This window comes from Leptopilina boulardi, unplaced genomic scaffold, assembly GCF_019393585.1.
Source record: "Leptopilina boulardi isolate dan_hultmark-lab unplaced genomic scaffold, ZJU_Lbou_2.1 LbouV2_302, whole genome shotgun sequence".
In the NCBI taxonomy this organism is placed as follows: Eukaryota; Metazoa; Arthropoda; class Insecta; order Hymenoptera; family Figitidae; genus Leptopilina; species Leptopilina boulardi.
Window position 1 is genome coordinate 1,856,369 of NW_026137866.1, and position 27,049 is coordinate 1,883,417.

At 25.9% G+C, this 27,049-nt stretch overlaps 5 protein-coding genes across 6 annotated transcripts; 3 read left to right on the forward strand and 2 right to left on the reverse strand.

The window, feature by feature from the left end:
- Positions 1-14: 14 nt before the first annotated feature.
- On the reverse strand, positions 15-4,392 carry LOC127282807 (zinc finger protein 28-like). The gene is made up of 4 exons (XM_051307307.1): positions 4,080-4,392; positions 3,314-3,665; positions 1,762-3,234; positions 15-1,701 (listed from the first exon to the last, which is right to left on the reverse strand). The coding sequence occupies exons 2-4, from the start codon at positions 3,623-3,625 to the stop codon at positions 1,096-1,098; spliced, it is 2,391 nt and encodes a 796-aa protein (XP_051163264.1). The 5' UTR covers positions 3,626-3,665; positions 4,080-4,392; the 3' UTR covers positions 15-1,095.
- An 86-nt stretch (positions 4,393-4,478) lies between these two features.
- Positions 4,479-6,971, forward strand: LOC127282809 (tRNA:m(4)X modification enzyme TRM13 homolog). Of its 2 annotated transcripts, none has more exons than XM_051307310.1 (8): positions 4,479-4,692; positions 4,933-5,111; positions 5,189-5,385; positions 5,467-5,652; positions 5,718-5,957; positions 6,032-6,293; positions 6,355-6,569; positions 6,709-6,971. In XM_051307310.1, exons 2-7 carry the CDS (start codon positions 4,945-4,947, stop codon positions 6,530-6,532), a joined length of 1,230 nt encoding a protein of 409 aa, XP_051163267.1. In that variant the 5' UTR covers positions 4,479-4,692; positions 4,933-4,944; the 3' UTR covers positions 6,533-6,569; positions 6,709-6,971. The 2 variants fall into 2 exon arrangements, with proteins under 2 accessions (XP_051163267.1, XP_051163266.1); XM_051307309.1 differs by lacking the exon at positions 4,479-4,692 and adding an exon at positions 4,732-4,823.
- On the forward strand, positions 6,871-8,407 carry LOC127282811 (uncharacterized). The gene is made up of 3 exons (XM_051307312.1): positions 6,871-7,021; positions 7,678-7,882; positions 8,057-8,407. Exons 2-3 carry the CDS (start codon positions 7,696-7,698, stop codon positions 8,263-8,265), a joined length of 396 nt encoding a protein of 131 aa, XP_051163269.1. The 5' UTR covers positions 6,871-7,021; positions 7,678-7,695; the 3' UTR covers positions 8,266-8,407.
- On the forward strand, positions 8,389-10,781 carry LOC127282812 (uncharacterized). Its single transcript, XM_051307314.1, has one exon. It carries the CDS (start codon positions 8,389-8,391, stop codon positions 8,566-8,568), a length of 180 nt encoding a protein of 59 aa, XP_051163271.1. The 3' UTR covers positions 8,569-10,781.
- LOC127282810 (uncharacterized) lies at positions 9,403-25,249 on the reverse strand. The gene is made up of 5 exons (XM_051307311.1): positions 24,990-25,249; positions 13,024-13,169; positions 12,562-12,711; positions 12,182-12,334; positions 9,403-12,065 (listed from the first exon to the last, which is right to left on the reverse strand). Exons 2-5 carry the CDS (start codon positions 13,157-13,159, stop codon positions 12,028-12,030), a joined length of 477 nt encoding a protein of 158 aa, XP_051163268.1. The 5' UTR covers positions 13,160-13,169; positions 24,990-25,249; the 3' UTR covers positions 9,403-12,027.
- Positions 25,250-27,049: the final 1,800 nt, after the last annotated feature.

A 27,049-nucleotide genomic window follows, 5' to 3' on the forward strand; every position in this document is an offset into this window, starting at 1 on the left:
TGAAACACGAAAAAAAATATTTAAGCGTGTTTAATAAAAATGCATATAATTACAATATTAATCTATTGTATCAAAGTGTAATTAAAACTGAGACTTTTTTTTTTAATGAAATCACATTCATTCTTTTATATTCACAAGAAAATTTGTTTTTTTTTTCCTCAAAGTACTCAGTGCATTCCATTTTTATTTTGTAAAATACAAATATAATTCTACTGAGACTTTGTCTCAAATTAAAAACAGTTTCTGTACATGATTAAAAAACTTTTTTTTTTATGGCGTTGGAAGAATGAATATTCCTGGCAATTATTCTTTAATGTGTTTGAAATATAGAGTATAAAAAAAAACGAGATTACGAAATATTGAATTAAGTAACACCCGATAGAACACAATCCTGCTCTAATGGCACTAAAGCTTGTCAAAAAACAGTTTTTTTTTTTTTTTTTTTTAAAGAATAAAAACTTGTAAAAGGAAGAAAGCTAAGCATGATTTACACCTTACTGAGAGAGGGGAGGATGGGAATAACATTCAGCTGCCTATTTACATTGTTCAATATGATTACTATTGAACTATCAATAATTGTACTATATTATTTTCTTAATTTTGTAAAAATTTCGCTGTGATTATCTTCGATTATTTTTTGGATTTTTGAATTTTAGAGTAATCGCAGAACGATGATAAAAAAATATTTTATCCATTATAATATTAAATCGATTGTAAATTTTTCGATTTTAGTTTTAATCTGCGACATAATTTTCTCCGTAATAATTTATTTTTTGAAAAACATAGAAAATTTCAATCTTTTCTAATTATTAAAAATTTGGGTTTTTTAAATAAGATTTTTCATTCAAAAAAAAAAAAGAAACAATTCTTCTGAATTAAAAAGTGAATTTTTCTAAAAGGGAAATTTTTTTTAAACAAAATGAAAATAATTCTTCGGAAAAATCAGAAGTACTTTTAAGTAAAAATTAAATCATCACAATTGACTTACGTTTTTCTTCTATCTAGAATATTTTTTTTCCAAGTCGAGAGATTCCTTTGGGAATTTTTTTCCTTTTGACTTTTCTTAAAAATGAACGTCCTTTTGCCAAATAAAAATTAAAACATCTGACCTATCACAGCCAGTGAGCGTACGGCCGATTGAACATTATTCACATGAATATGATGATGTGCAACACTATGATGATGTTCTTCAACCACCATTGTTTCACCATATTGTGCTCGGCAACGTTTTTGATGGGCAAATAAACTTCCACTGTGACTATAAGCGGCACCGCATGTTTTACAAACATATGGTTTTTCACCGGAATGCGTATAAGTATGTTCCTTAAGTGTACTGAGACGTTTGAATGCTTTACCACATGTTTTACAAAGATAATTTGCCTCGCCTGTATGACGTGTTAAATGTCGTCGAAATGCCGAACTCACAGCAAATGCTGCACTACAAACATGACAAACAAATGGTTTATCACCGGTGTGAATTCTAATGTGATTCGCTAAACTTGTTGTCGTTGTAAAACCACTGTTACATGTTTTACAAACATGAGGCTTAACACCACTGTGTGTACGCATATGATATGTTAATGATGAATTACTTGGATAAACTTTACTGCAAATGTGACAAAGATATTCACGTGGTACTTTTTCCTTCGGTTTATTATGCGTTTTTTGATGAATCACAAGACGCGCCTGACTCGCACAAACCTAAAAAAAAGAAAAATTAATAATTTATCAAAAAAAAAAAGAGTAAATTTTAATTCTCACCTTTTTGCAAATTTCACAAGTTACCGGCTCTGCTTTTGGTTTATGCATTGACACATGTCGACGTAATCCTTTTTTTGTCGCCATAATTTTATCGCAATGTTGACATTTATATTCACCAGTTCCATCCTCATCGCTATCATCTTTTTTCGATGTTTCATTATTCTCACCGAAAATATTACCACCACTATTTGAAAATGGTTCATCGTCAGAATCAAAAAGTTTATTATCCTCAACTAAATTGTCCAATAAACCATGACCATGTTTTTCCGCATGTTTCTTTAATGTATCAGGCCTAAAGAACCATTTTTTACAAACAAAACATGAATACTTTTTCTCACCATGTATTAATGTGTGACGTTTTAAATTTTTTTTTGTCGAACAATATTGACCGCATATTTCACATTTAAATAATTCCGGAGCATTTTGAAAATCGTCAACTTCATTATTTTGCGATGTTATTAATGGATCATCATCAATTATTTCTTCTTCTATTTTCAATTCTTTTTTCGGTTCATTATTCAATATTTCTTGTTGATGATGATGATCATCATCATCATCATCATTGCTTATTTGTTTTATAATATCATTTACTTTCTCTGTGTGGGATTTTAAATGTTTAACAAGACTTTGTGGTTTTGAAAATGATGTATGACACAATTGACATGCATGGGGTTTTGTCATATGAATTTGTTTATGTTTTTCAAGATTTTCTAATTTGCAAAATGTTTTTAGACAAATGTCACAATTGTGTTTTTTATCATGTACAAGGGAATGTTTCTTGAGACCCTTTTGTGTTGAATAACGTTTAGAACAAATTTTACATTTAAATTTTGGTTCATGAGAATCTTGACTATCGCTACTTTGATCATAATAATCATCATCAATTTCCTCATCACTTAATGTTGTTGTTTTATTGTGATTAATTGATTTCACTTTACGTGTTGATGTACGTTTCGATGGTGTTGTTTCTTGATTCTCTAAACTCTCAACTAACATTTGCTCATCGATATATGCGTTCGTTCTATTGTTGAGAATGTCAGTCTTGGTGGAATCAATTTTACTCTCATTTGTGACAATTAACGTTTCGGAACATCGAATTTGCATTGAATTATCCGTTACAACATCGACACTTATAATATTTGGATGAATGCTATTTGAATGTATTTCATTATCATTAATAGCATTTGGATCGATAACATTTGCGTTAATTACAGTTTCATTTATAGCAACTGCTAAATCCTCAGTCTCTTTTGGCTCTTCAAATCGAAGATTGCATTCAAATATTTTTTCACCATGAATACTTAAGGGATTTTGATTTAAAGAGACATCCTCGTGTGTAAAATTTTGTGTTTGTTGAATATCAGACATAATATGAAGTTCCTCTTCTTTAACATTGTAACCATTTTCCTGATGATTCGCTTGCTTTTTCGATATTACAATTCGAGTTTGAGGATCTGTTTGTGTACCATTCTCCTGAAAAAAAAAAGAAATATCACTTTTAAAACTTGAAAGGAAAATTATTAATCGAGAATAATTATAATTATATACATACCATTAAATTACTTTTAGAAGGTTTATTATAATAAAGTCGTAAACGAGCATCAGAATGTTGACAAAGCTGTCGAAATTCATGGGCAATACTTGCTTTAAAGATGCAATCGTTACAAATTAAAGATGGTAAACCATCTTGTTCTTGAATATCAATTGAGCCACAAATTTGTATTTTTTGTGAAATTTCTGGAAATTGTACTTCTTGATTCGAGCAAAATATTGATGATAAATTTGTACTTTCTGTGAGACAAATTCTACAAACTCTATCCATATTCATTGGTAAACCAACAAAATATCCTGGATTCATAGCCATTTTTTTACTATTCAATAGAACAATTTATCTCAAAGGCGAACTGTAATAAATTTAACATTATTTTAAAAATAAAACACAGCAAAAAGAAATTATATACAAAAATATTTATGTAATTTGCAAATTTTGTTTTAAAATATTTTTAACGAAACAAAAATATATAAATTATACTGAAAAAAAATGAAATTAAAAAAAAAACTTGTAGTGAAACAAGTTATTTTAACTTGAAAGATTGTTAAAAGAAAATCATAACATTAAAAAAAAAGTAATTAAAAACAATTACGAAACAAATTCATAAATGATGAGAAATATAATTTCTGTACTAGTAAAAAGTAATTTGATAATTAAATTCTTGCTCTAAAAAATAATAAATCCTAATAGGTGAATAAAAATTTGATACAAGGATTTTTAAAAAAAAATTAGTAATAAAATTAAACGGTTCTCAACCAATTGTAACCTTTTGTGCGTTGTGTGAGGCATGACAGAAATATTGAGTAAGTTGATGTACTTTTTAGCCAGTGATGCCCAGACAAACTGCTTACACTTGACTTCGATCACCATTCATGTTTAATATTATTAAATGACTTTTGAAGTTTGTTAAATAGTTGAAAAATCGTCACTATTATAAATATTCATTTCACTGAGGATATAATTAAGAATATTTTGTCACTCCCTTTGTTCTGGCTTCGTCAAACATTACAATAAATCGACCGCTTCAAGTTGAGAACAATATACAATTTACTACACGCAATGCAGTACACGTACAAACATATACATATGCAATTAATGTGTCGGTAAAATATGTCCGCCATTACTTGTCCACCAATCACAAAACTTTATTTTTATAAAATACAAGGGGATTTAAATTTTGACATCTTGTGAACTTGACTTTATTTTTATGTGTAATTTAATTATTTATTTTAATACAATTTTAATTAAGAACAATTAATTTAATAAGACTCTACATGATGAAGAATTGTTGAAAACTATTAATTTTTTGCAATTATATATAAGTAATTAAATATATCCAAGTGCGAGTGAAAGTTTAAATTTTGAGGTTATGCTCTCAGGTAGTTTTGTATTATTTTTTATTTATTTAATATAGAAATATGTATTTTTTTTTATTAAAATTAAATGCATATGGAAATGTGACATTTGAAATCGAAACTTTATAGTTATTGATAAATTTTTAATGGTTTATGTAGGTAGCAAAGCAAATTTAATTTTTATTCATTTTACCGTTTGCTGCTGTATTGTTTTTTATTGTAATTTTTTTATTTAATTCCATATGTATATATTTTTTTGAACAGTTTACGATAAAAATGGAAGATAAACATTGTCAATATTTTGTTAAACGAAAGAAACGTTACTGTCGAATGACAGTAAAAAAGAATAATCAATTTTGTGGCGAACATCAGCCAAATCAAAATGAAATAGTACAAGATTTATCTAAAAAACGAAGAATAGTGTGTCCTCTTGATTCCAAACAGTTGGTATATTTTATTTTTAATAAAAAACTGTCTCCTAAAAAAAGGGATTAAAAAAAAATGTTTTTTCTTTTCGCAGCACTTGTTATGAGAATAAATTAGCAAAACATTTAAAAGTTTGTAATGCTAAAGTAAAAGTCGATTCTTTGCCTGCTTATATTATAAAAGGAATTAATTTGGGTGACATAGATTTAAAACAACCGACTCATATTCGACTTTCTTTAATTGATTCGTCAATAGTAAATACTGTTATAGATAAAATTAATTCTGCTTATGGTAAAAATTGTTTCTTATTTTTCAAATTATTCGATTAAATTAATTTTCATATTTTCATATATTTATTTTTTTCTCTTACAGTTCATTTACCGAAAATTTCAGAAATAATTTTAAGTCACGATGTACTCACAGAAGAATTAAATAATCCCACTTATGGACATGGAGCAAAGAGACATTTATTACAAACTGCCTCGTTATTAGGTCATTTAGAGAATTCAAAATTAATTCAAAATAACACTTGTTTTATTGAATTTGGCGCTGGAAAAGGTAGAGGAAAAATAAATTTAATTTAAAAATAATAATATCATTATTTAAAAATTATTCAAATTTAGGAAAATTAACTTATTGGTTGGCACAAGTGATTAAAGGACAAAGTGAATCTTCTCTTTTACTTGTTGATCGTTCAAGTCATAGACACAAAAAGGATAATAAATTAAAAAACGAAGATAATCCACTAAATGTAAAACGCATACGTGTTGATATTGCTGATTTAAAATTAAATAAAGTCGAAGATATAGGAGAGAATTGTTCAATTGTTGGAGTTGCAAAACATCTTTGTGGTTCTGCGACAGGTATTTTGTTTTTTTTATTTCGAAAATGAATATCATTTATTAAATTAATTATTTTTATTAAAATTTAATTTTAGATTTGACATTAAGATGTTTAATATCAGCGAAAGAAGATGACAAATCAATACGAAAAATTAGTGGACTTATTATTGCATTTTGTTGTCATCATCGTTGTGAATATTCTTCATATGTTGGTAAAAAATATTTAGAATCGTGTAATTTTTCTGCTGATGAATTTCCAATTCTTTGCAGTATTGCAAGTTGGGCGACATGTGGTTTTGAAAAAAATGCCAAAATAAATAATCACGAGGACACTATTGAACAACAAGAAAAATTAGAGTGAGTTTTTAAATGTTAGATTTGCAAAACTAATTTTTTTTTATCTCCTTTTTTTTTGTAGGAACGATTTGAAAACTTTCAAGGAACGAGAAGAAATGGGTAGAAAAGTGAAAATGCTCTTAAATTGGGGTCGTGTGGAATATTTAAAGAATTCTGGTTTCAATTGTCAATTAATTTATTATACATCAGTGGATTTTTCATTGGAAAATGTTTGCATCATTGCAAAATTGTGCAATTAATTTTTGTTTGCAACCAAAAAGAAAATTTTTTATTAAGGTAGAACAATTTATAATTTAATATTACAATAAATTAACAATGTCTGTCTTGTCATATATTAACATGATTTTATTTTATTTTTTCCAAAGTTTTTTTGATTTAATTTTTTTCTTGTTTTTAAATTCCCGCACATTTTTAGTAAGCGTTTTCAATGATCGGTGATAAAGTTCTTTTTGAATGAAGTCACCGTTCTAGCAGCCAGCGGACTGAAAGAAGCATATGACGTTCCATTCCCCACTCAGTTATAAAATCCGCCCCGCCCAATACAAGTTGTGGAATGTAGTGGTCTCACCAAACAATTTAGAAATATTAATTTAAAACTTATTTAAAAATTAGGCAAATAATGTCAAAATTTTTTTGTGAATTCAAATTATATTATAGTAGAATTTTTTAAACAAATTTTACTCATCAGAGAGGCAAAAAAAAAAAAAAACGTTATTTCTTTTTTAATGGTATGTATCCGTCTTTTACAAACTTTACAATGTCTCATTAATTACAAACCGTCAGCCACGATGCACATATTTTTACTTTCTATTATAAAAAAGAAAATTATAAAAAAGATTAAAAAAATTTTATTTTTATTTAATAATCAATTTTAATTTTTTTTCTTCAATGCATTTAAATGTCTGGTTTATATTTTTGTATTTTCTTTCTCTCTCTTTCTTTCTTAATGAATAAATTGTCGCCACGCCTTTGCCGGCCTAATTACTAACTTTTTACTTCGTTCTTTTGAATTTTTTTTAAAAAAATGTTTTTTTTGATTAATTTTTAATATAACGAAATAAAATTTTATATTCTTATTTTTATTCTTTATTTATATATAAATAATAATTATTCAAATATTTTTGTTTATGATTTAAAATTTTTGTTTTGAATTTTAAAAACACATTTGTAATTAAATGATTTATATTAATTCGATAATTTATTATTATTATTATTCACTAAATTATTAATATTTTAATATTGTTATTAATCACTAAAATCTAATTAATAAACCATTAAATGAAAAATTAAACAAACAAATTAAAATTGAGTTTTCAATAAAAGAGAAAAAATTTTTTTAATAGTCTCCTTATGTAAAATATTGTCCTATTTCTTTTTTTTCCAGAAATAATTAAGTTATAAAATGTCCGTTCTAGACGATCGCACTGAATATCTAAAATATAATACTGGACCTAAACTATTTGGTGATTTCACTCCATTTTATGTGACCATCACTATTTGTTCAGTTATTGGAGTTTTTCTCATAATTTTGAATGTAACATTTTGCTGGTGTTCACGTCATCGAAGATATTGGCAAGACAGACACACAGGTAAATTAATAATAATTAAATAATAATATTTTGTTATTTTTTTTTTCATTTGTTATTTTAGTTTGTAGTTTTTATTACCTTTTTATTAAGTACTTTGTACTAAAAAGACTTTCTGCCCGTTAAAATGCAAATAAATAAATTATTTAAAAAAAATGATAATTTATAATTAAATAGGAAATCGGTGGATTCAACCACTTTGGTCAGTGACACCGCATAATAATCCACCTCTCGATATATCAGAATTTGAAAAAGGAACATCATCCCAACACTACGTTCACCATCGACCACAATTTGAGGACGATTATCAAAAAGACGAATTGGACGTGGCAACTTCACATCCTGAAGAATATATAGAATTACACAAACGAGAAAGTGAAATCTAAGCCATTCCATAATTTTTCCTTTTTTTTTACTTACACTGAGATTGTTCAAATTTGTACAGATTTTTTTTTTTTTATTACTTGCCTAGTTAAGTACAGAGCCAAAAGAAAACAAAAGAACCAAAAATGGGATTACACGTTTTTTGGCCAGCGAGCGCTTGCTTAACTCTTTTTGTCGTTGGTGTCATAATGGTATTATTAAAGCATGGACCGAAATTTTGCAAAACGCGAAATGTCGCCTTTCCTTCCGACGAGGAATGGGAGGAAAAGACATATTCGCGAAAAATTTCCGTTTCAATGGCTTGAAAATTGAATTTAAAATTTTTTTTTTTTTATATTTTTCTATATAGAAATTTTTTGACTTTTGAAACATTTTATTTCTCTTAATATTTTTTCAATGATTTGAAAATTTCATCTATACAATTTAAATATATTTTTAATTTATTTCTAAATTTCGAAATAAAAATAAATTTTTAAACTTTAAATATAATAATCGAAAAGAAATGTTTCCAAAAGTTAAAAAATCTAAATTTTTTGTTGGCAGCTTGTCTCACAAATATTATATTTTGAAAAAAAAAATGCATGTCACGCTTTTGAAATTATTGCAATTTACATTTGTAAAAATGTAACTATTAGAATAATAAGATTTATTTTAGTGATAGAAGCTTCCGTAAATGATATTAAAATCGTTTACTGTAGTTTATAAACACAATCCGTCCATTTCATAGACTATGTATGTTTCTAAAAAATATTTTTATGACATTTTTGAAAAAAAAACAAATGTTAAATAATTTTTTATATACAAATTTTCGTAAACATTGATTGTAAATCAATTTTTATCAACGAAAGTGAATCTCATCGTTTTTTTAGTAAAACTTTTATCGCTTTTTTATAAAAGAATTTTTTAATCTAACAATTTATACCAGAAGTTCAAAGAATAAATATAAGTCAAATATTTTGTAATATGTGTGAATATAAATTGTAATAAATTTACATTCATCTTAAAGTGCATATTTATTATTTATTAGAAAAAAAAACAAACAAATAAATAAAATTTTGGAAATATTTAAATCGAAACTATTTCAATTTAAATATTTTTTTTCAATTTAATAATTCTATAAAGAGTAATTTTTTTCAAAATTGTGTATAAGAAAGTATATATTGAAAACACCGGATTTTTGTGTTACAAGTAGATTACAATTTTTTTTTTCTTCATATAATTTTCTAGAATGACAATGTTAGTATTTGCATTGCAAAAAATTTTTTCAACCGACTTTTTTTTCAAATATAATTTTCACTTGATTACACAATATCGAAATGTATATATATATATATGGGAGTCTAGTTTTCGCTATTATAAAAATTTCGAAAAGTAACAATTCTTTGTCGCAGTGTTGTTTCCTCTTTTTTGTATTTTTAATTTATTGCTTTAACAGCAAAAACTGGTGAAAAGAAAAAAAAAACTTAATGAGTAAAAATGCACAACTTAAGAGCGCGACTATCAGCTAACGAGCTTAAACTATCAACGTTAGTAATTATTAATATATAATTACAAAAATCTCTTAGCGAAAATTTTTGTTACTCGATATTTTTTTCACATTTGTTAAATGTATCAAGTTCATTCCATTAAATCCTTTTAATATATTTTTTTCTTTTTAACTAATTAAATAATATAATTATATTATTATAATTATTCGAGTTTATTTCAATTAGTTAATATTTATTTTTTTCCAATTGAAATTATCGTTCTTGTGTTTGTTAAAATTTATTTTCTTTAATTAATTATTAAATATGATATTTTTCGCTAAGAATAAGAGTCAAAAATCTATGAGTAGCATTACTACTGTCGAAAATTCGACGAGAACAATGTTTTCTTTTTTTTTTTATTTGTAATCGAGCACGTAAGCATTCTTTCTATAAATGCTATGTTACAAATGCATTTTTTAACATTTAAAAATCCTTTGTTTAAAAAAAAAACCTCTTTGAGATAAATCTCTATATCTCTCTCTCTCGCTATATTTCCAAAGAAAATCAAATGATCAAACGTCTTTGGAAATTAATTTTTTTAAGGATCTTCAGTTCATTTATGATATGTACTCTCAAACGAAATAAATTTGTTAGACTTGTTGCAGAATAATTTTTTAAAAAATACATTTTTTTTTTGTTAAAATTATATTTTACTTTGCAATTTGATTATTAAATTAATTAAAACATTTTTTTGGAAAATATTTTTAATTTCTTATAACGTTATTTTAAATATATTATAAACATTTCTTTTTTTTGAAGTTTGAGACACACGTTGTCAAATGGATCAAAGATCCACATTATTATATATAAAGAGAATTTTCTGAGGTCTTTCGATGTTAGAACTACACAGAGAAGTGATTAATTAGGAAACATCTAACCGGAAGAGTTCTATGTAAAACATAGCTTTTTTTTATTCTAGTAATAGTTTTTTTTTCTTTTTATTTTTTAATGATGATATGGTATAATAATTTTAAAATTTTATTTATATTTTCTATTGACTGACTTAATTTGACTCTCTTTTTCATAAGTTTCAATTTACTTGAAAAACTTTTGATTTCATATAAAAAAAAATTTAATTCCGTTTGATTTGATAAATTCCTATTTTATTTCAATTTGATTTTTTTTTTAATGAATTCCTTTTTAGTAAATTATCTCAGGTTTTGATTATCTGAATACCTATTTTTATTGTATTTTGGTTTTTGATTACATTTCTAACGATAATAATCGATTTGTAAAATGGAAGATCGTAAAAACACGATTTCAACATGAATTTGATTTTCCTGCTCAGCGGCGTTACATGCTCGAAGTTTCGAGAATATTCAAAAATGTTTTGAAAGTAAAAAAAAAAATTAAATTAGTCGTATATTTCTATTTTCGTTTAGACATTCTACTATTTGGATTTAAATAAAAGAAAGAAAGTTTCCTTAGTATAAAATTCAATTGAATAAAAGATTGAAATTAGATTACAATTTATTCTATTTATGAAATTTTGTCAGTCGACTTTTATATACCGTTAAATAACATTTTTTTTTTTTTTTTTTTATTAATATCTTATTCTATAAAGTGTGTAATTTTGTGTATAAATATAAATTTTCGGTGTGTTTTTTTCTTTTTGATTCCAATTTTCAAGAATCAAAAAGAAAAATTTTCTAACTCGGATGAATTTGAGAAACGGAATTTTTGTTTTTCAATCAAATATATTCTACTCAATTCACCGCATTTCAATCTATTTGTCAGAAGATGAAACTATAAACACAAATGAAAAATTGGAATGCTCGTCTTTGGAAAATTTTGCAAAATAAAAAAAAAGACGTCGCCTTTTTACGTGCTGAGAAAAAGAAGCATCTCATAAATCACTAATCAATATATATATTTGGCCACAGAAAATGGAAGCGGACTCTTGTTTTTCTTATTCTTTTTTTTTTATATACTGACGACGATCGTTTTAAAAACGACGAGATTAGCAATGATAAATTGAAACGCTTGGTCCTCGAGGGGGAAGATCGAGGAACAAAATAAAGGGATTGGTGCCTTTGGACAGAAGTTCTTTTTTTTTTTTGTGAAGATATGAACTTTCTGCAGTTGGCGTAATATCTGATTTTCGAATTTCTTTTTCCTCTCTCCAGATGTGATGATGAATCAATATTACACTGAGAGAAAATTGGATTTCATTGTTCGTTGAGAAAAAAATGATCGCCGTGTCAACGTTTAATGAAACGACGATTCTCTCATGAAATTTTACTGTTTGCCTGATTTTTGTTTATTCGATCGATCACCTGAAATAGAATTTTCTTAAATTAGAATAATAAACAAACAATGAAAATTAGAAAATAAAAATTCCAAATTTTTTTTTTGTTTATAATTTGGAGACTTTTTTTTTAAATGAAAATACCTTTTGAGACTTTCTTTGTATTTTCAACTTTACACCTTTTCGTGACACGTCGCGTCTTTTCGCATGATGCATCACTATTCGCCTTTAGGGTGTCGATTCTTGCCATCCATTGATTCTCGCATCCCATCCACGAGCCTCTTTCATATCGGCAAGCTGATTCCACGCATATAATCAAATCACGATAAATTCCGTTATCATAATTCCTCAATTTTTAATTTTTAAAATTATATATTACCTTTTTTAGAAGGGTGGGGGGGAGAAAAAAATTGTTTGCTTCCAAAAAAATGTAGATTAAAAATAAAATTTTTGGGGAAAAAAAAAAATTAAATAGAAAATTGTTGTCAAAAAGAAAAGAAAAAAATAGTTAAAAAAATAGCTACCTTTTCTGCATTTCTTCGAAATTGATTTTGTCTGCTCGCATCCTTTGTCTCCTTTTTTCAAAGTAAGACTTCGAGAGCGTGTATTGGTTTTTGGATCACATTCTGACCAATCACCTTTGGAATATCTGCATGATGTCGAACTACCAGATCCTAAAAAAGTGGAAGTCATATAATAATTTTATATATAATATTTAATTTAATTGTAATTACAATATTTAATATCATATTTTGTGAATAATAATAATAATAATAATTTTGTACACAAAATTAACTTGTAACGGTTTCATATATAATTAATTATTGATGAAATAGTTTTGCAATTTGTGTGGAAAGTTTTTGCCAATAATTTCGGATATAATTATTGGAAATTGGAGCATTATATAGCAAAAGAAAAAAAGAGATTGGGAAAAATTTATAACGAGAGTTGATTTTAATAATTAATTAAAATTAATAATCGCCTACCACGTTGAGTATTGGTGGCACGACCTATTCGAACAAGAACTTCCTTATCGTTTTCTTCCCACAGGTCTGCGGTTGCTGTGGTGATCATTATCGACAGAACGAGTCCTACTAAAATCAAACTCCACCACAGCTTCATCTTAAATTCCCTGTAAAAAAATAAAAAGATGAATTAATTATTTACAACAATTTGCTTTATTATCATTATTGATTAATTTTTTAAATTAGTATAATAAATTAATTATGAAATATATAATAATAAACATTTTTTTTTGAAATTATAGAATAATAATGATTTGTTAATAATATGAATATAAAATTAGAATTACAAAGACGATTCTTTAGAAAAAAATTTTTTTTGCTATTTAATATTTTTTTTAATTCCAACTTCGGTAAATTAAATTTAAAAGTGAAATAAATCCATTTTACTTTGCAGCACTTCATTCAAACGGACGAATAAGTGAATTATATAGTCTATATATAGAGAAGAGAAAAAGATTAATTAATCAAAACTTTTAAAACTTGATTTTCCGCCTGTTCTTTATTTTTGCCCTACTTTTGCTCTTTGTTTCAGAATTGGCTTTCTTCATATTTATAATAATAATAATAATAATAAAAATAATAATAGCACTTAGGAAATGAAAATTGCCCATTGGTAATTATTTCTAAGAAGAAAAAAAAATCACATTTCTCGAGATAAAAGAATCTTAAAAGGTATTAATTTAATTTTCTACGAGAAAATCTCTTATTTATCTTTTGTTTTTAATTATTTGAAAAAAAAAAATTCAAATGTAAAATTTAACGTAATTTCGAAATAAAAAAAAAATTATAAAAATGGGAATTAAAGAATGGGATCATTAAATTTTGCCTCATTTTATCTTTTGGAGAAAAACTCTTTTCATCGTTAATCACATGTTACTTTAAAAATAATTGGAGCGAGATAGAAGATTCACTATTCTATTTTGTATATATATAAATATATGAGAGACAAATGTTTGTCAGATTTGTATATAAGCATTATCCTTTCGAACAAAGGGGTACCTTGTTGTTTCTTATCATTCAACGACAAAAAAAAGCGTCCTATTTAAAGATGCATAATAATTCCTTTTCAAAGAGGAGAATTAGAGTTGGACCGATTCTATAAGGAGCAAAAAAATCCAAAGAAGAAGACGAAGAAGAAGAAGAAGAAGCTTCACGATTATTCTCTAAAGCCCTTTATTTAAATCTCTCGAGAGCAAACGAGAATCTCTCTCTCTCTTAGAACGCAACGTAGGTTTCATGGTAGGTCACGATTTTAATTAATAGGGAAGTGCAGAGGCGGTTCATGGATTACGTCGAGAATGTACTTACTACCCCCCTCCCCCCGTTTATATATATATATATCCAGGGTTGAATTACGCTAATTTCGAAACCTCTGCGAAATTTTTGTTGTTATTTTTTTTTTAAATCTGTCAGAAATTGGAATAAAAAAACACCAAACGAATATGCGATCAATTAAAAGATGAAGATGGTCCTTTGACCTGTGACAATATTTTATAATCAACTTTCATGATATATTTTTTTATTTATAACTCCCATTTATCAAATTCACATCAATGAATAACAAACAACGCAAAGCGTTTAAATAATTATTAAATCTTCATTTTACTTTATAAACATTCCCCAAAAAAAAATCAAAAATGTTAAATTTTCATATTTAAAAAAATTATTCGAAATTTAGAATTAAAATATTTCATTTTTTTTCAATTAATGATTTTTAATGATAGAAATCAAAAGAAGACTATTTTAGAAAAAGAATTGAATGGAAAAATTTTGTCCGCTTTTAAATCAATATTTTTTTGAATGATATATAGTCATTCCTGAAAATAATGAGTAAATTCATGACTTGAATATACAACTCAACTAGTGCGGAAATAGTACACAAACGATTATGAGGTTTAAACGAGGTCGTGAAATGATAAACTTGTCATTTCAATACGGAAGAGAGAGAGAGAGAGAGTTGATTCTCTCGTCAAATGCACATGGTTCCCCCAAATCTCTGCTTTTACAGCTTATTTTATCTTCAACTTTTCTCTCGAGCCACTTGACCATTTGTCGTTATCGTTTTCTTTCTCTATTTTTCCCTCTCTCTCTCTCTCAGTCTCTTTATTTTATCCTCACTTATTTCCAGCAGCTCTCAGTTATTACAACTGTGCGCCGCTACAGAGGTAATTATTCTGAAAAGGCGACGGGTTTTATTAAATCTCGAATTATCCTCTCGTTAAGGCTTTTCTTCTTCACATTAGTTTTCAACTTTTTTTTTTTTCTTTTTTTGCCAAAAAAAAAATAATATTCCTTTTCGTCTCTCTTCATTATAGTATATTCATCGCCCCCTAAAAATTGTCAAAAATAATTATCTCTCAATATTAAATAATAATATATAAAAATATAGTATATAAATTGTAAACATAAATTTTTAATTTAAAAAAAATATTTAAATTTTATATATATTTTGAAATATTTTCCTTTTGATATTTTTATTCTTTTTTTTTTTTGAAAAAGAAATTCTAGAGAGAAAAAAAATAAAAAATTCAATAAATATTTAAATACAAAAATCTTGAAGATTCAAAAAATTTTTCTTGAAATTTTCTTCCATGATTTTTCAGATTTCCCTTGACATTTCTATAAACCCGGGAGGAATATACATTTTGTGATATGGTTATTGCTTACTTTACAATCTTGTGTGCATGAATAGAATTTCTCTCAAAAAGTCGAGGATAAATATAAATATTTAGAATATGAAATTATTTCAATTTTTCTTTTCGATTATATTGAATTAATTTAACTTAGAAAAAGCGAAAAAAAAATATAATAAAAAATTAATAAATAAAAATTGATCTTTTGATAAATATTGAAATTCTACATAAAAGAAAGAAATAAGTTTTCTTGATTTGAAAAGTAAAAAAATTCTTGCGTTTAGAAAAAAGTTTTCTGAGTCACGTTTCGTTTATACATATATATAGAAAGCGAAATTTCCTTGACAAATTTTCTAGTTAGAGTCTTTGGTCTTTATAAACCGAACTTTGGTGCATAGCTTTTGCTTCATTGCCAAGAAAACGTGCAGAGTCTCTCTAAAGATTTGTCGAAGAAACTGCGAAGTCTTTAGAAATTGCATTTACAGGACTTGTAATGATAACGGACTAATGTTGTCGAGACCAAAACTTATAAAAGGCACGTGTGTTAAAGACGATGACGAGAGAATTTCCATATATGGAAAAAGCTCCATATAAAGTTATTTCATACGCGCAAAATTTGATCATTGAAGGAAATTTCGTTACTCCAAATTCTGGAAAAAGAATAATAATATTACTCTCTTATTCACATTGATAAAAAATTAACAACAATTAATATTAAATTTAGAAAAATTAAAATTACATTGGAAAATAATTAAAAGAACCATAAAAATAAGAGACACGCCAATATTGATCCTGTTATTATGTATAGATAAAATACACTGAGCGTGATAAGGAAATTTATTAATAGATTGCATTAATTTCCATTAATAGACAATATATTAATCTCCATAAAAGAAGGTCAAATTCATATAGAATCTCATAATAGAATATTTGTCCCAATTTTTAAATATATAAATATTAAGTTAAATAATTATAAAAAAAATATTTTAAATAAATCATTTTAATTATTGAATATTAAAATAATTAAAAATATTTCCTTCGATTAAAAAATCTTCTTCTATAAAGTCTATTAAAATATTTTTTCAGTGAAAAAAAAATATATAAAAATTAATAAATAAAGTATTATTTAAAATAAAGGAAAATATTTTCTTTAAACTATCGTGTGGAATATTTAAAAAATTTTTTTATAAAGGGATGGAATTTAACACACGATAATAAAATGTACACGAGGGGTGTGTAAAAATGGGGGTGTAAAAAATATCAAGTTACATACGACCTCTTGCCGCACGTCAAATACTTTCAAGTTTATTCATGATGATATTATATTCGTGGAGGCAATTTAACGCGAATAGAAACCCCAAGGCCAAAGATTTCAAGCGACCCTTCCTCCTCTCTACACGTGTTTTGTGTTTCTTTGTATATATATATTTTTTTTCTTCGATTAAGATCACATCTACGTGTATTAAACTTTAGAAATGAAACGAAATTCTAGAAATTCTTTCTTCAAAAATAATAAGCTCTATATATACACGGATATAAAATAAAATTGCAATTCCACTTTTATTCCAACTCGACAATTTAATTTTCAAATGAAAAAATTTAAATTGTTTCAATCAAAAATATTTTGATTTCTTTTTTAGAAACAATTTTTATTTTTGCGAATTTTTGAAAAAAAAATTGTTCAATAAAAAAAAAAATCTTTCTTTTCATAATAATTGTGTAAAAAGTAAATTCGAAAAGTTTAATGACTTTTGAATATCCAGGCTACATAATAAAGTTCAGTAAAATTCATAGAAATAACTATTCTCCAATTTCAGTGAGCGTAAAATGAAGAAAAAGAAAAATCTTGAAAACTACTTCTTACAATTCAAACACCTATATTCTCAATGAGTTTGAAATCGTAGACAAACATTAAAACCGTGGGTAAACTTTTTAAATCTCGCTTCTTCTGTTTAAAAAAATAAAAAACGAATACGAGAACCAAAGTAAAATTAAGACAAAGACCTTTCAACCACAAAATTTAAATCGAGCCTGAAATTTAAATATTTGCCCTCTGGATTTAGGCCATACACACACACATACCATTTCCCTTTGGTATTGGAAAAAAATTTTCTCTCCAAAAGAAAAAGAGAAATATCTACATATATACATACAAAATGTGCGGACTCTTCTTATAAAAGTAGAAACAATTTAAATAATTATCTCATCTCGAGTTTCTTTAGTTTAGAAAATTTTTTAGTTTTCTCGAAAGTTTTTTTTTTTAAAAGGAGATAAAATACTTTTTTTTTACCCCAACTGGAAAATTGATTAAATTCTTTTATATACCGAAAAGAGACAAAATTCCTTAGGTTTTCTTTATAGGCGCCAAAAAAAAAACGCTTTGATCTTGGAATGTTTTTCCAGTATAGAAGAATTTAAATTGATTTTCTTTGCAATTGGAATTTTATTAAATTAACAGCAAATCAAGAAAGAGAACTTTGGAAATTCTATATAAATTCGAATTCTTCAACTTTTCAAATCCTCGATCGATTAAAATTAAATTCAACTTCTAAAATTTCCAACTCTTGGGAATACTCTTGAGGGAACAAATTAATAATTAACGAACTTTCCCATATCTATTATGAAAATTAACAACTTTGAAATTTTGAATTTCCACTCACAAATTAAGACGCTAAATCCTTTTGAAGAAATTTTCTAAAAAAAAAAAAATTATTTATTCCAATTAGAAATGGAAAATTATTTAATTCAGAAAAAAGTCGTTTTTAAAATGAAAATTAAAAAAACAATGAGAAAAAAGTGATTTATAACAATGATAATAAACTTTGGTTAAACTATATAATATGTGTCAATTAGGAAAAAAAAAAAAAAAAAAAGTGAGTTCATTGGAAAATATAGTTCATCATTAACTGTACATGTGTGCATGAGAAAATTTTGTATTTAATTAGAAAAACTCTTACGTATGTGACCAAGGTGCAGGAAGCTATTTTTAAAATTATCTTCTCTCTTTTTCTCGCTCTTTTTTTTCCTCCAAGCTCTCGCGCAGATGTGCTTTCGTAAAAGCTTGTAAAATAAGTGCACTGTATATACATATACACAATATGCTTGTTACATTAATGAAGAGATGTTATTTTTTTTAAGAAAACAGCCTTTTTTCACGAGTAAAACAAAAAGTATTCTCATTTTCACTTTCACTCTTAATAATTAAAAAAAAAAATTTATAAAAAGTGAATTTAATTTTAATTTTGTTAACGTGAAATTCTAAAAAATATTTCTTATTAAAATTGCCAAAGAAAAAATTGGAGAATAATTTAAAAAAAAAATTGATTGCAATAAAATAATCTTTTTTTTTGGAATTATGTAAATAGATTAAAAAAGAGATAAATATATCTGTTTGATGATGTTAAAAATTAGCGAGCTTTATGGTGAATTTATATACTTTTGAAAAATGAAATATCTTTTCGGATCAACGTACTCTTTCTCTACGATACTTGACTTTTTTTTTTGTCCACTTTTGCAAGAGTGCAGTCATGGTGCATTGGTCTATATCCGACACATTATATCTCTCTGTTATATATATAGCGACAAACGACGATTTCAGAGAAGAAGCCTCCAAGGCTTCTAGCATGAGGATACTATAAGTAATATAAAAGATCCAAACAATAGACTGTCCATCCAAAATGTAACACACGAGAGGCTTCGGGTCAAAAGCTTTTTTCCCCCTCCGCTTTTCACTCATCCTTCTCTTTGAAAATAATACAAAATTCTTTCTTTACATCATATATAAACAGAACAAGTATTATATAAACCAAAAGAAACTAGCTTTACAAAAAAAATAAAACCAGGGAAAATAATCAAAATCCATTCTGAAAAAAAAAGAATTTCGTAAATTAATTATTTATCAAGATTTAAATTATGAATTTAAAGACCGAGGCTTTTTTTGAATATGAAAATATTTTTTCAATCAATCAAAATTGAGAGAAAATCCTTGAGATTTAATTAGAATTTGAATCTATCAAGCGTGAACTCGTTTTATGATTAATTTTTTTTTTTAAATAGAATTCGATTTTCAGATGATCAAAATATTTGGAGAGGGTTATGACTCATTAAATTCAATCAATGCTTGGTGAATAAAAAATAAAAAAAAGAATTAAATTAACTTGCCTTTACTACCTTCTTAAAAATATTTCAGGTATAAAGAATCATCAGATGATAAATATTGAAACAAAAAAAACCAAGAGAACAGAGAACTGATTTGCGAAAAAAAAAATTCTTTTTTTCAACTTTCCAAATGGAGATTTTTTTTTAAACGACAAATTTTGGAATTTTCAAGAGAAAAATAATTACGAGGAATTATTTTTAAATTATTAAAAGAGAAGATAATTTTATAAAACAATTTCCAACTAGTCAAACATTTGCTGGATATGAAACAATATTACCACAGTATGAGATGTTAAATATGGAAATGAGATCAAATAGGGCTTGATTGTATATTGGTGCAGAAGCTGAATACACAGATGTATCATAAATTATATTATTACCTTAATTAAAGGATTAATCGCATAGATAGATAGAGAGAGAGAGAGGAACTTATAATATTACAAACATAAATTTCACTTCAATTTAGTAACTATTTCATTATATTATTATAATAATATTTTTGATAATTATTATAATTTAAATATTAATTTTCAAATATTTTGCTCTTATTTTGAGAAAATATTTCAATATTGAAATAACATTAATTTACAAAAGGAAAAAATTCAAATTTTTACCAAAAGTTAACTTTTTTTTGGATTGATTAAAAAAATTCTTTTTAAAAATAGTGATTGGATCTGATTTTTAAAAGTAGAACTCTCATATTTAGCAAAAGAGAATATATATATATTTCGAAGACTCATTTCAGTATTTTTTTGATGGTTAAAGGGAAGTGATTTTTCAACGTCAAGAACTGTCTTTGCCCCTTTGGCTACAATATTTTTTTTTTTTTTTTTTTGACTCAAAGAGAAACTTTCGAATTTTATCGGAATAAATGGAACGCACCAATGAACTGAACTGGGATGTTTGAATCACTTTTTAGAGATTAACCCAGGGCTCTTTTTTACCCGAAATAATTTTCCCTCTATGATCATTGTTATTTTGAAATAATCACCCATATCATCTCTCGAGAGAGAGAGAGATTATTATTATTAATATTCAATATGCCCCGTACTAATTGAAATCTATTTCCATCACTAAATTACACAATAATACAATTAATTTTGAAAAAAAAGATGTAAGATATTGCAAAAATAAAAATCTTATTTAATCAAGATTCACGCTTTTTTTCTAATTCATTTTTTTTTTTCAATTTTAATTTGCATCTGTTTTCTCCTCTTTTTTTTATTTATTGGCACGTTTTTTTTTTATTTTTTCCAATCAATCACACATGAAATATTTGTCAAAGAATGAGTTTTTCGTCGAGTTGGGAAAAAATTGAATTCATTGACTTGCAAGCAAATAATATAATTCAGTTAGCAAACAAAAAAAATAAATAAATATGCTTTCTAGTAGAAAGATGAAAGATTGAATTAAAATTTAATTTTTAATGATAATGTGAGATAAAAAAATGTTTTTTGAAAATTAAAAGGAAAAAAAATTAAGTATAAATTAATTAATAAAAAAACGGACGAAAATTGCAAAATAAAATTACAAGGTTATTCAATGAAAAGGCGGAAGTATTTTGGGATAAGCACTTGAAACTAAATATCTTCTCTTAACTATCTACCTGAATGACATTGGGAGAGCTTTCAGAAGGGTGTTCTTTTACACCCTTAAAAGGTTACTTCTACTTATCTCAGAAATTCAAACCAACCCTTGAAAGATTCTATCTCAAAAAAAAAAAAAAAAAAAAACTAGTCCAACAATTCTCAAGTAACTCCTATCATATATAAATAACCTAAGGCCATTTTCCAAATCGGAATAAATCTCATTTTCAGTAGAAAATTACTTTGAAACTTTTACTCGATAGCAATAATAATAATAAGTAAAAAAAAATTTTCCTTACGCTTTCTCTTCTTTTCTAAACTATTTTAATATTTTGTAATAATCTTTGTTAAGGGCGAGTTTTTGACGGATACAGTAGGAAAAAAAAAAAAAAAAAAAAAAAAAAAACCCGAGATCTTTGAAAACAAATCCTTTGAGTCGCGAGGCTGCCACACAATATGGATTGAATTCAAGCCGTTGAACGCAATTACAGGAAATCACGAAATTACAATTGACGTTCACCGCATTGAATTCGATGCGCTTTGAACATATACAGTCATGGTAGCATTCTTCGAGTTCAGTGGTTTAAGATTTGGAGAAACCCTTTACTTTGAGGATTAGTTGTGAAAGCAAAACCGTATATTTACTCAAACGAAACCAAAATGTTACATTTCTCTCTCTCTCTCTGTGTTATTATAAGGATTATATTATGTAATGTATACTTTGTGACGGAGATGAATTGTGTCCTCAGTGGTAGAGGATTAAACCTAAGGATTCAATGTGAAATATACAGAGTGAAGTAGACAAATGTCCTAAAAACAGAGAAAGATAAATATCAAACAGTTGAAGAAACACTGGAAACAAAAATCAGAATTGAAAAAAATATTGTTACACCAAAAATCCCTCACTTACGAGAAAGAGAGAAAACGAAATTCACTCCTGAATAAGAGAAGAATAAAATAAAACACTATTCCAAAATTCATAAATCTAAAAATTTAAAAGAATACATTTTTTTAAATTCACTTAAATAAAAATTCATATATTAAATTAAAATAATATGTAATTCAAATTAAATTTAATAAAAATATTTTAATAAAATTCTATTCAATTAAAAATAAAATAAAATGAAAATATGATATTAAAATAAAATGAAATGAAATTAAAGTAAAATAAATTTTTTAATTAAATTAAAATACAATTAAATTAATTTAAATTCAATTTCTCTTGCTTTTAGTTAAATATCAAATGAAAATTAAATCAAATTAAAATTCGACATTTTTTTAAACAAAAATGAAATAAATCATGAAAAAAAAAAATTGGATTCAATTTTATAGAAAAATAAAAATTATCAAAAAGATTTTTAATTAAAATTCTAGAATTGGAAATCAAATACATATTTAGTTTAAAAAAATATGATAAAAAATTTACGATTCTCCGAGGTTTAATTCAACATAGAATTCAAGTAGGTACAATCTCTCTCTATCTCTCTCGGATTCTTTTAACAAATTTCTCTTTTGCTTTATAAACGTTTAAATTTTTCAACCTAACAGAACACACAACCAATGAATTATTTGCAAACGTGAAACTAGAATTGGAAGAGTTTTTTTTCCTTTTTGCCCTCCTCCTCCCCCTTGAACAAAGATTTTTCAAAGCAAACGATAATTTTTTATTCAGTTTTATTGCCTCACCTCTTAAGGGAAATCTTTTCAGGTTTTTACACCAAATTTCAAATTCAAACTCTGCTTAAATTTTAGCTCTTAAGGAGTAAAAAGTTTACTTTTATGTTGATTTTATTGAACCAAATTATTAATAAAAATTAGAATTTATTTTTAAATTGTAATAAAATAATTTGTTTTTTGAATAGTAAATAATAATAATAATAATTTTTATATAAATTAAAAAATTTTATTTCAATATTATGAAAACTTTAATGAGTTAATATTGTGAAAATATAATTTTTTTCAGCTTGTAACTCTTTTTTCTACAAATAGAAAAATTTGCTTTTTACTGTAAGTTTCAACAAACAAAAGTTTCTTATTCTAGTGAAGTTTCCATTGAGGTGATCATCGATGCTCTGTGACCTGTATTCACCCAGAAGTTTACTTGAAAAAGCGTTATAAAACTCATCTTCAAACAGAACAAATATACTCAATCCATTTGTATTCACTAACTTTTGCTATTGTTATTTTTATCCCCTCGAGTTTTCTCTTTTCATTCAATATAAAAACAGTTTTCAATTTTATTATTTGTCAAGATATTAATTAAAATTTCCGCTCCTTGAAAATATTCATTTCAAAACGAATATTCACAAAAGTATATAACTCAAAATTCTGAGAAATTTAGAATTTTTTTTTTTTTAGTAAATAAATAAATAAAATTTATAAAACGATAATCTGAAAAAATTAATTTAATTTTTTTATTTATTGATTTAATAATAATATTCACGTAAATATAAATTGACTTGAAAAAAAAATTAATTAGCATAAGAAAATACGCACTATCAAAGTTTTAATTAACTCCCACAATGACTTCTTTCTGTGTGCATCAAATGCATACACATGATAAGAAAACTGAAAGAGGAAGCTATAACTATTCAACGAAAAAGATCACTTGATAAGAAAATAAGATTCAACAATTTCTTTCTATTTGAAAAATAAAATCATTTTGCAAAATAAATATTTTCAAATATTAAATTAAAATGAAAGCTGAAATAAACTTTTATTTTTAGAGCTATTAAAGGTAATCAACATATTAGTAAGCTTAAAAAGAAATTTCCCTAATTGCAAATGTAATTAAGTATATAATGCACGTCGCATAATTAAAAATAAATTTTCTCCAAATGTGAAAGTGAAGACAAAAAGAAAATGAGTTCGAAAATATTTTCCAAAAAGAAAAATTAATTAATAATTAATGAATAATTATAATAATTACTATTTTTAATTATTATTATAATTTATAAAAATATTAATTATTAATATTATTTAAATAACGAAAATAAAAAGATATGAATGAAAAAATATATTTCCCTGTCAATACCAAAAAGACAAAACATTTTTTCGAAATTCGAGGAACTTGATGAAAAAAGAAAATTAATCAAGAAGCATAAATTCTCATCAGGAGAAAAAAATACCATCGAACGTGAAATGATTCAAATGTATCACTACTTTCAATTAATCAAAAAATGAAGGAGTTTTTTAATGAAGAAAGGGGAGCAAAAAAATACAACAAAATCACTAACAACAAATCACACTACTTCCTGGTGGTATGCCCGGTGCGGGGCGGGTCTTCGAGCAGAAAATCAATGAGAACAGCATCTCGTAGAAACGCGATCCAGAGACGATAATATACTCTCTCTCCCTTTCTCTAAGCATCAGTGTGCGTCTTCTCTTAGAAGTTTTTACTTTTTTTTTCAAAGACGAGAAAAACAACCCTTTTGATTTTTATTTATTTCTCTTTCTTAGATCACGTTAAAAAATCGCGGTTGTAATTTTAAATTTTATACGTGTGTTTTTGTTTTGTATTTTTTTTTTTTTTTTTTTTGAAAATACGTACCTCGCGCGCTCTTTTTTCGAAGAAGTGTGCGGATAGTCCAACTTTTTTTTTTCTGGAGTAGACTATAGATAGTGCGGAACCGATGCAAAAGACGAAAGACGACTGGCGCTGGTTTTCCAGGAGCTGAGATTACGATGAGAGAGACCTATGGTGGTGGTGGTGATAGCGATGACGATGTTGATGGAGATATGGTGGTGTGGTGCACGGACTTGTGCAATGCGACCAAACGCGGCTGCGCTAGCTGGACTTGTCTCTCTTTCTCTCTCTCTCTCTCTCTCTCGACTCCAAATCCAACATCCGACCTACGACCTGGGTGGCGAGTCTTTCCTCCCAATTTAAAGCGCGCCACCATCTCTTTCTCTTAAAACAATATTCAAATGTCACCAAAATATGCCAACCAAAATAACAGAGAATAATATCATTAATTATTATTAATATTCAAAATTTTGTAAAATTATAAAAAATTTATATTGGAAGAGAAATATTATTTTAATTAAAAAATAATTTCCTGAAAAAAAAACAAATATGTTTGCAGTATAACAAAATATAAAGCGAAATTATAATATGATTTTATAGAATTAGATTCATTATATTTTAATTGTAATTAATAAATAAAAAGAATAAACTCACCTAAGATCCAACAAATCAACATTGAATGAAATCTTCTTTTTTTATATCCAAATTTACCTGTTTTTAATCATAAAACAGTTTAAATCCTTTGTCAAAACAAAAAAAAAACCTGAAAAAATCATAAGAAAATAATTTTTGGAAAAAAATGCGAATAAATAATAAAAATAATAATTTCTTTGAAAAAAAAATTCCTTTTCAACTGAATACTTATTTTTTTACCTGGATGATTGAAAGAAAAACGAAATTATAATTTCGAAATGAATTGCTAATTTACTTTCTATAAGATGATTTTGATTCTCTTTCTTCATTGAGAATAAATTTTCCCAGTAGTTGAATATATACGGTACATGAGTGATGAGCCAGTGGCATTCCAATTTTCCACTTTGATTCCACATCCTCCGGGTCCATTAGCCTTTTTCTATTTCTTCTTCTTTAATTCTTTCAAGTCTCGTTTATACCGATTATTTCAAACGAAATGAATGCAACTACTACCTTGGCGACGACTTGAATTTTCCTTATGTAGTTAAGGTCACATTGTCCATCAATGCGTGTTCTTTGATCTTCCAAGAACCTATATCACTCTCTTTTCTCTCTTTTTTTTTTCATCAAAAGAAAAATGTGAAAATTTAATTGACTTCTGAGGGCGGAAGCCATTATTGATTTTAATCACGTTTTATATTATCAAAGCTTTAAAAAAAATAATAGAAAGTGTTTTTTTACTGCACTGAAATAAATTGTACCCAATTCTCCTAATATCCGTGACAATTTAATATTTCCTCATCGTTTAATAAAATAGGAGCAATACTAATGATTCCCAATTTGTCAGATTTAACAATTGTCTACTTTATACAATATCTTCATTGTTAGAAAAAAAAAAAATTTTAATATAATTATTACTAAAACTCATTCTTAGAGAAAATTTTTTCTTTTTTTCGTAAATGAGAAAAAAAATGGTAATTTTTGTTTGTTCCATGTACAAAAATAAAATGCAAGAATGAAGTTTAAGTTTCCACACGTATGAGTTGAAATGAACTGTAATTATAGCTCAATTGCCAGTTCAAGTACCAGTGTTCTAATATAGAATATATGTAACTAAACATGTACTCCGTTAAAAATTTACGACATTAGCATCCATATATATATTACATATATATGTACATGAGAAGGTTATTGAACCAACGAGAATGAGTTGTAAAGACTATTTAACCCTTGAACTTCCCCTATATAACACTTTGTATCTGTGGTGATAAATTTCATTTTAATTAATCATCAACTTTTCATGTCAAACTGTAATATCTTTGTATATGTATGTTAAAATCATTTAAGATTTAATTAGTGTCCCTGTATTGCAAAATTAAAAAAAGTGGCACACTTTTCTTGAATTTGTTTTTAAAAAACATTTCTCTTTTTCGAAATTGATTAAAAAATTG

Excerpts from the sequence above, each read along its gene's own strand:
- LOC127282810 (XM_051307311.1), bottom strand. The coding sequence starts at position 13,159 with ATGAAGCTGTGGTGGAGTTTGATTTTAGTAGGACTCGTTCTGTCGATA. Across the intron at positions 12,335-12,561 it reads TTCGAAGAAATGCAGAAAAG|CTTGCCGATATGAAAGAGGC; the intron begins GTAGCTATTTTT and ends GCGTGGAATCAG. Across the intron at positions 12,066-12,181 it reads TACAAAGAAAGTCTCAAAAG|GTGATCGATCGAATAAACAA; the intron begins GTATTTTCATTT and ends ATTCTATTTCAG.
- LOC127282812 (XM_051307314.1), top strand. The coding sequence starts at position 8,389 with ATGGGATTACACGTTTTTTGGCCAGCGAGCGCTTGCTTAACTCTTTTT.
- LOC127282811 (XM_051307312.1), top strand. The coding sequence starts at position 7,696 with ATGTCCGTTCTAGACGATCGCACTGAATATCTAAAATATAATACTGGA. Across the intron at positions 7,883-8,056 it reads TTGGCAAGACAGACACACAG|GAAATCGGTGGATTCAACCA; the intron begins GTAAATTAATAA and ends ATAATTAAATAG.
- LOC127282807 (XM_051307307.1), bottom strand. The coding sequence starts at position 3,625 with ATGGCTATGAATCCAGGATATTTTGTTGGTTTACCAATGAATATGGAT. Across the intron at positions 3,235-3,313 it reads CTTCTAAAAGTAATTTAATG|GAGAATGGTACACAAACAGA; the intron begins GTATGTATATAA and ends TTTTTTTTTCAG. Across the intron at positions 1,702-1,761 it reads CTTGTGAAATTTGCAAAAAG|GTTTGTGCGAGTCAGGCGCG; the intron begins GTGAGAATTAAA and ends TCTTTTTTTTAG.
- LOC127282809 (XM_051307309.1), top strand. Across the intron at positions 5,112-5,188 it reads TGTCCTCTTGATTCCAAACA|CACTTGTTATGAGAATAAAT; the intron begins GTTGGTATATTT and ends TTCTTTTCGCAG. Across the intron at positions 5,653-5,717 it reads TGAATTTGGCGCTGGAAAAG|GAAAATTAACTTATTGGTTG; the intron begins GTAGAGGAAAAA and ends ATTCAAATTTAG.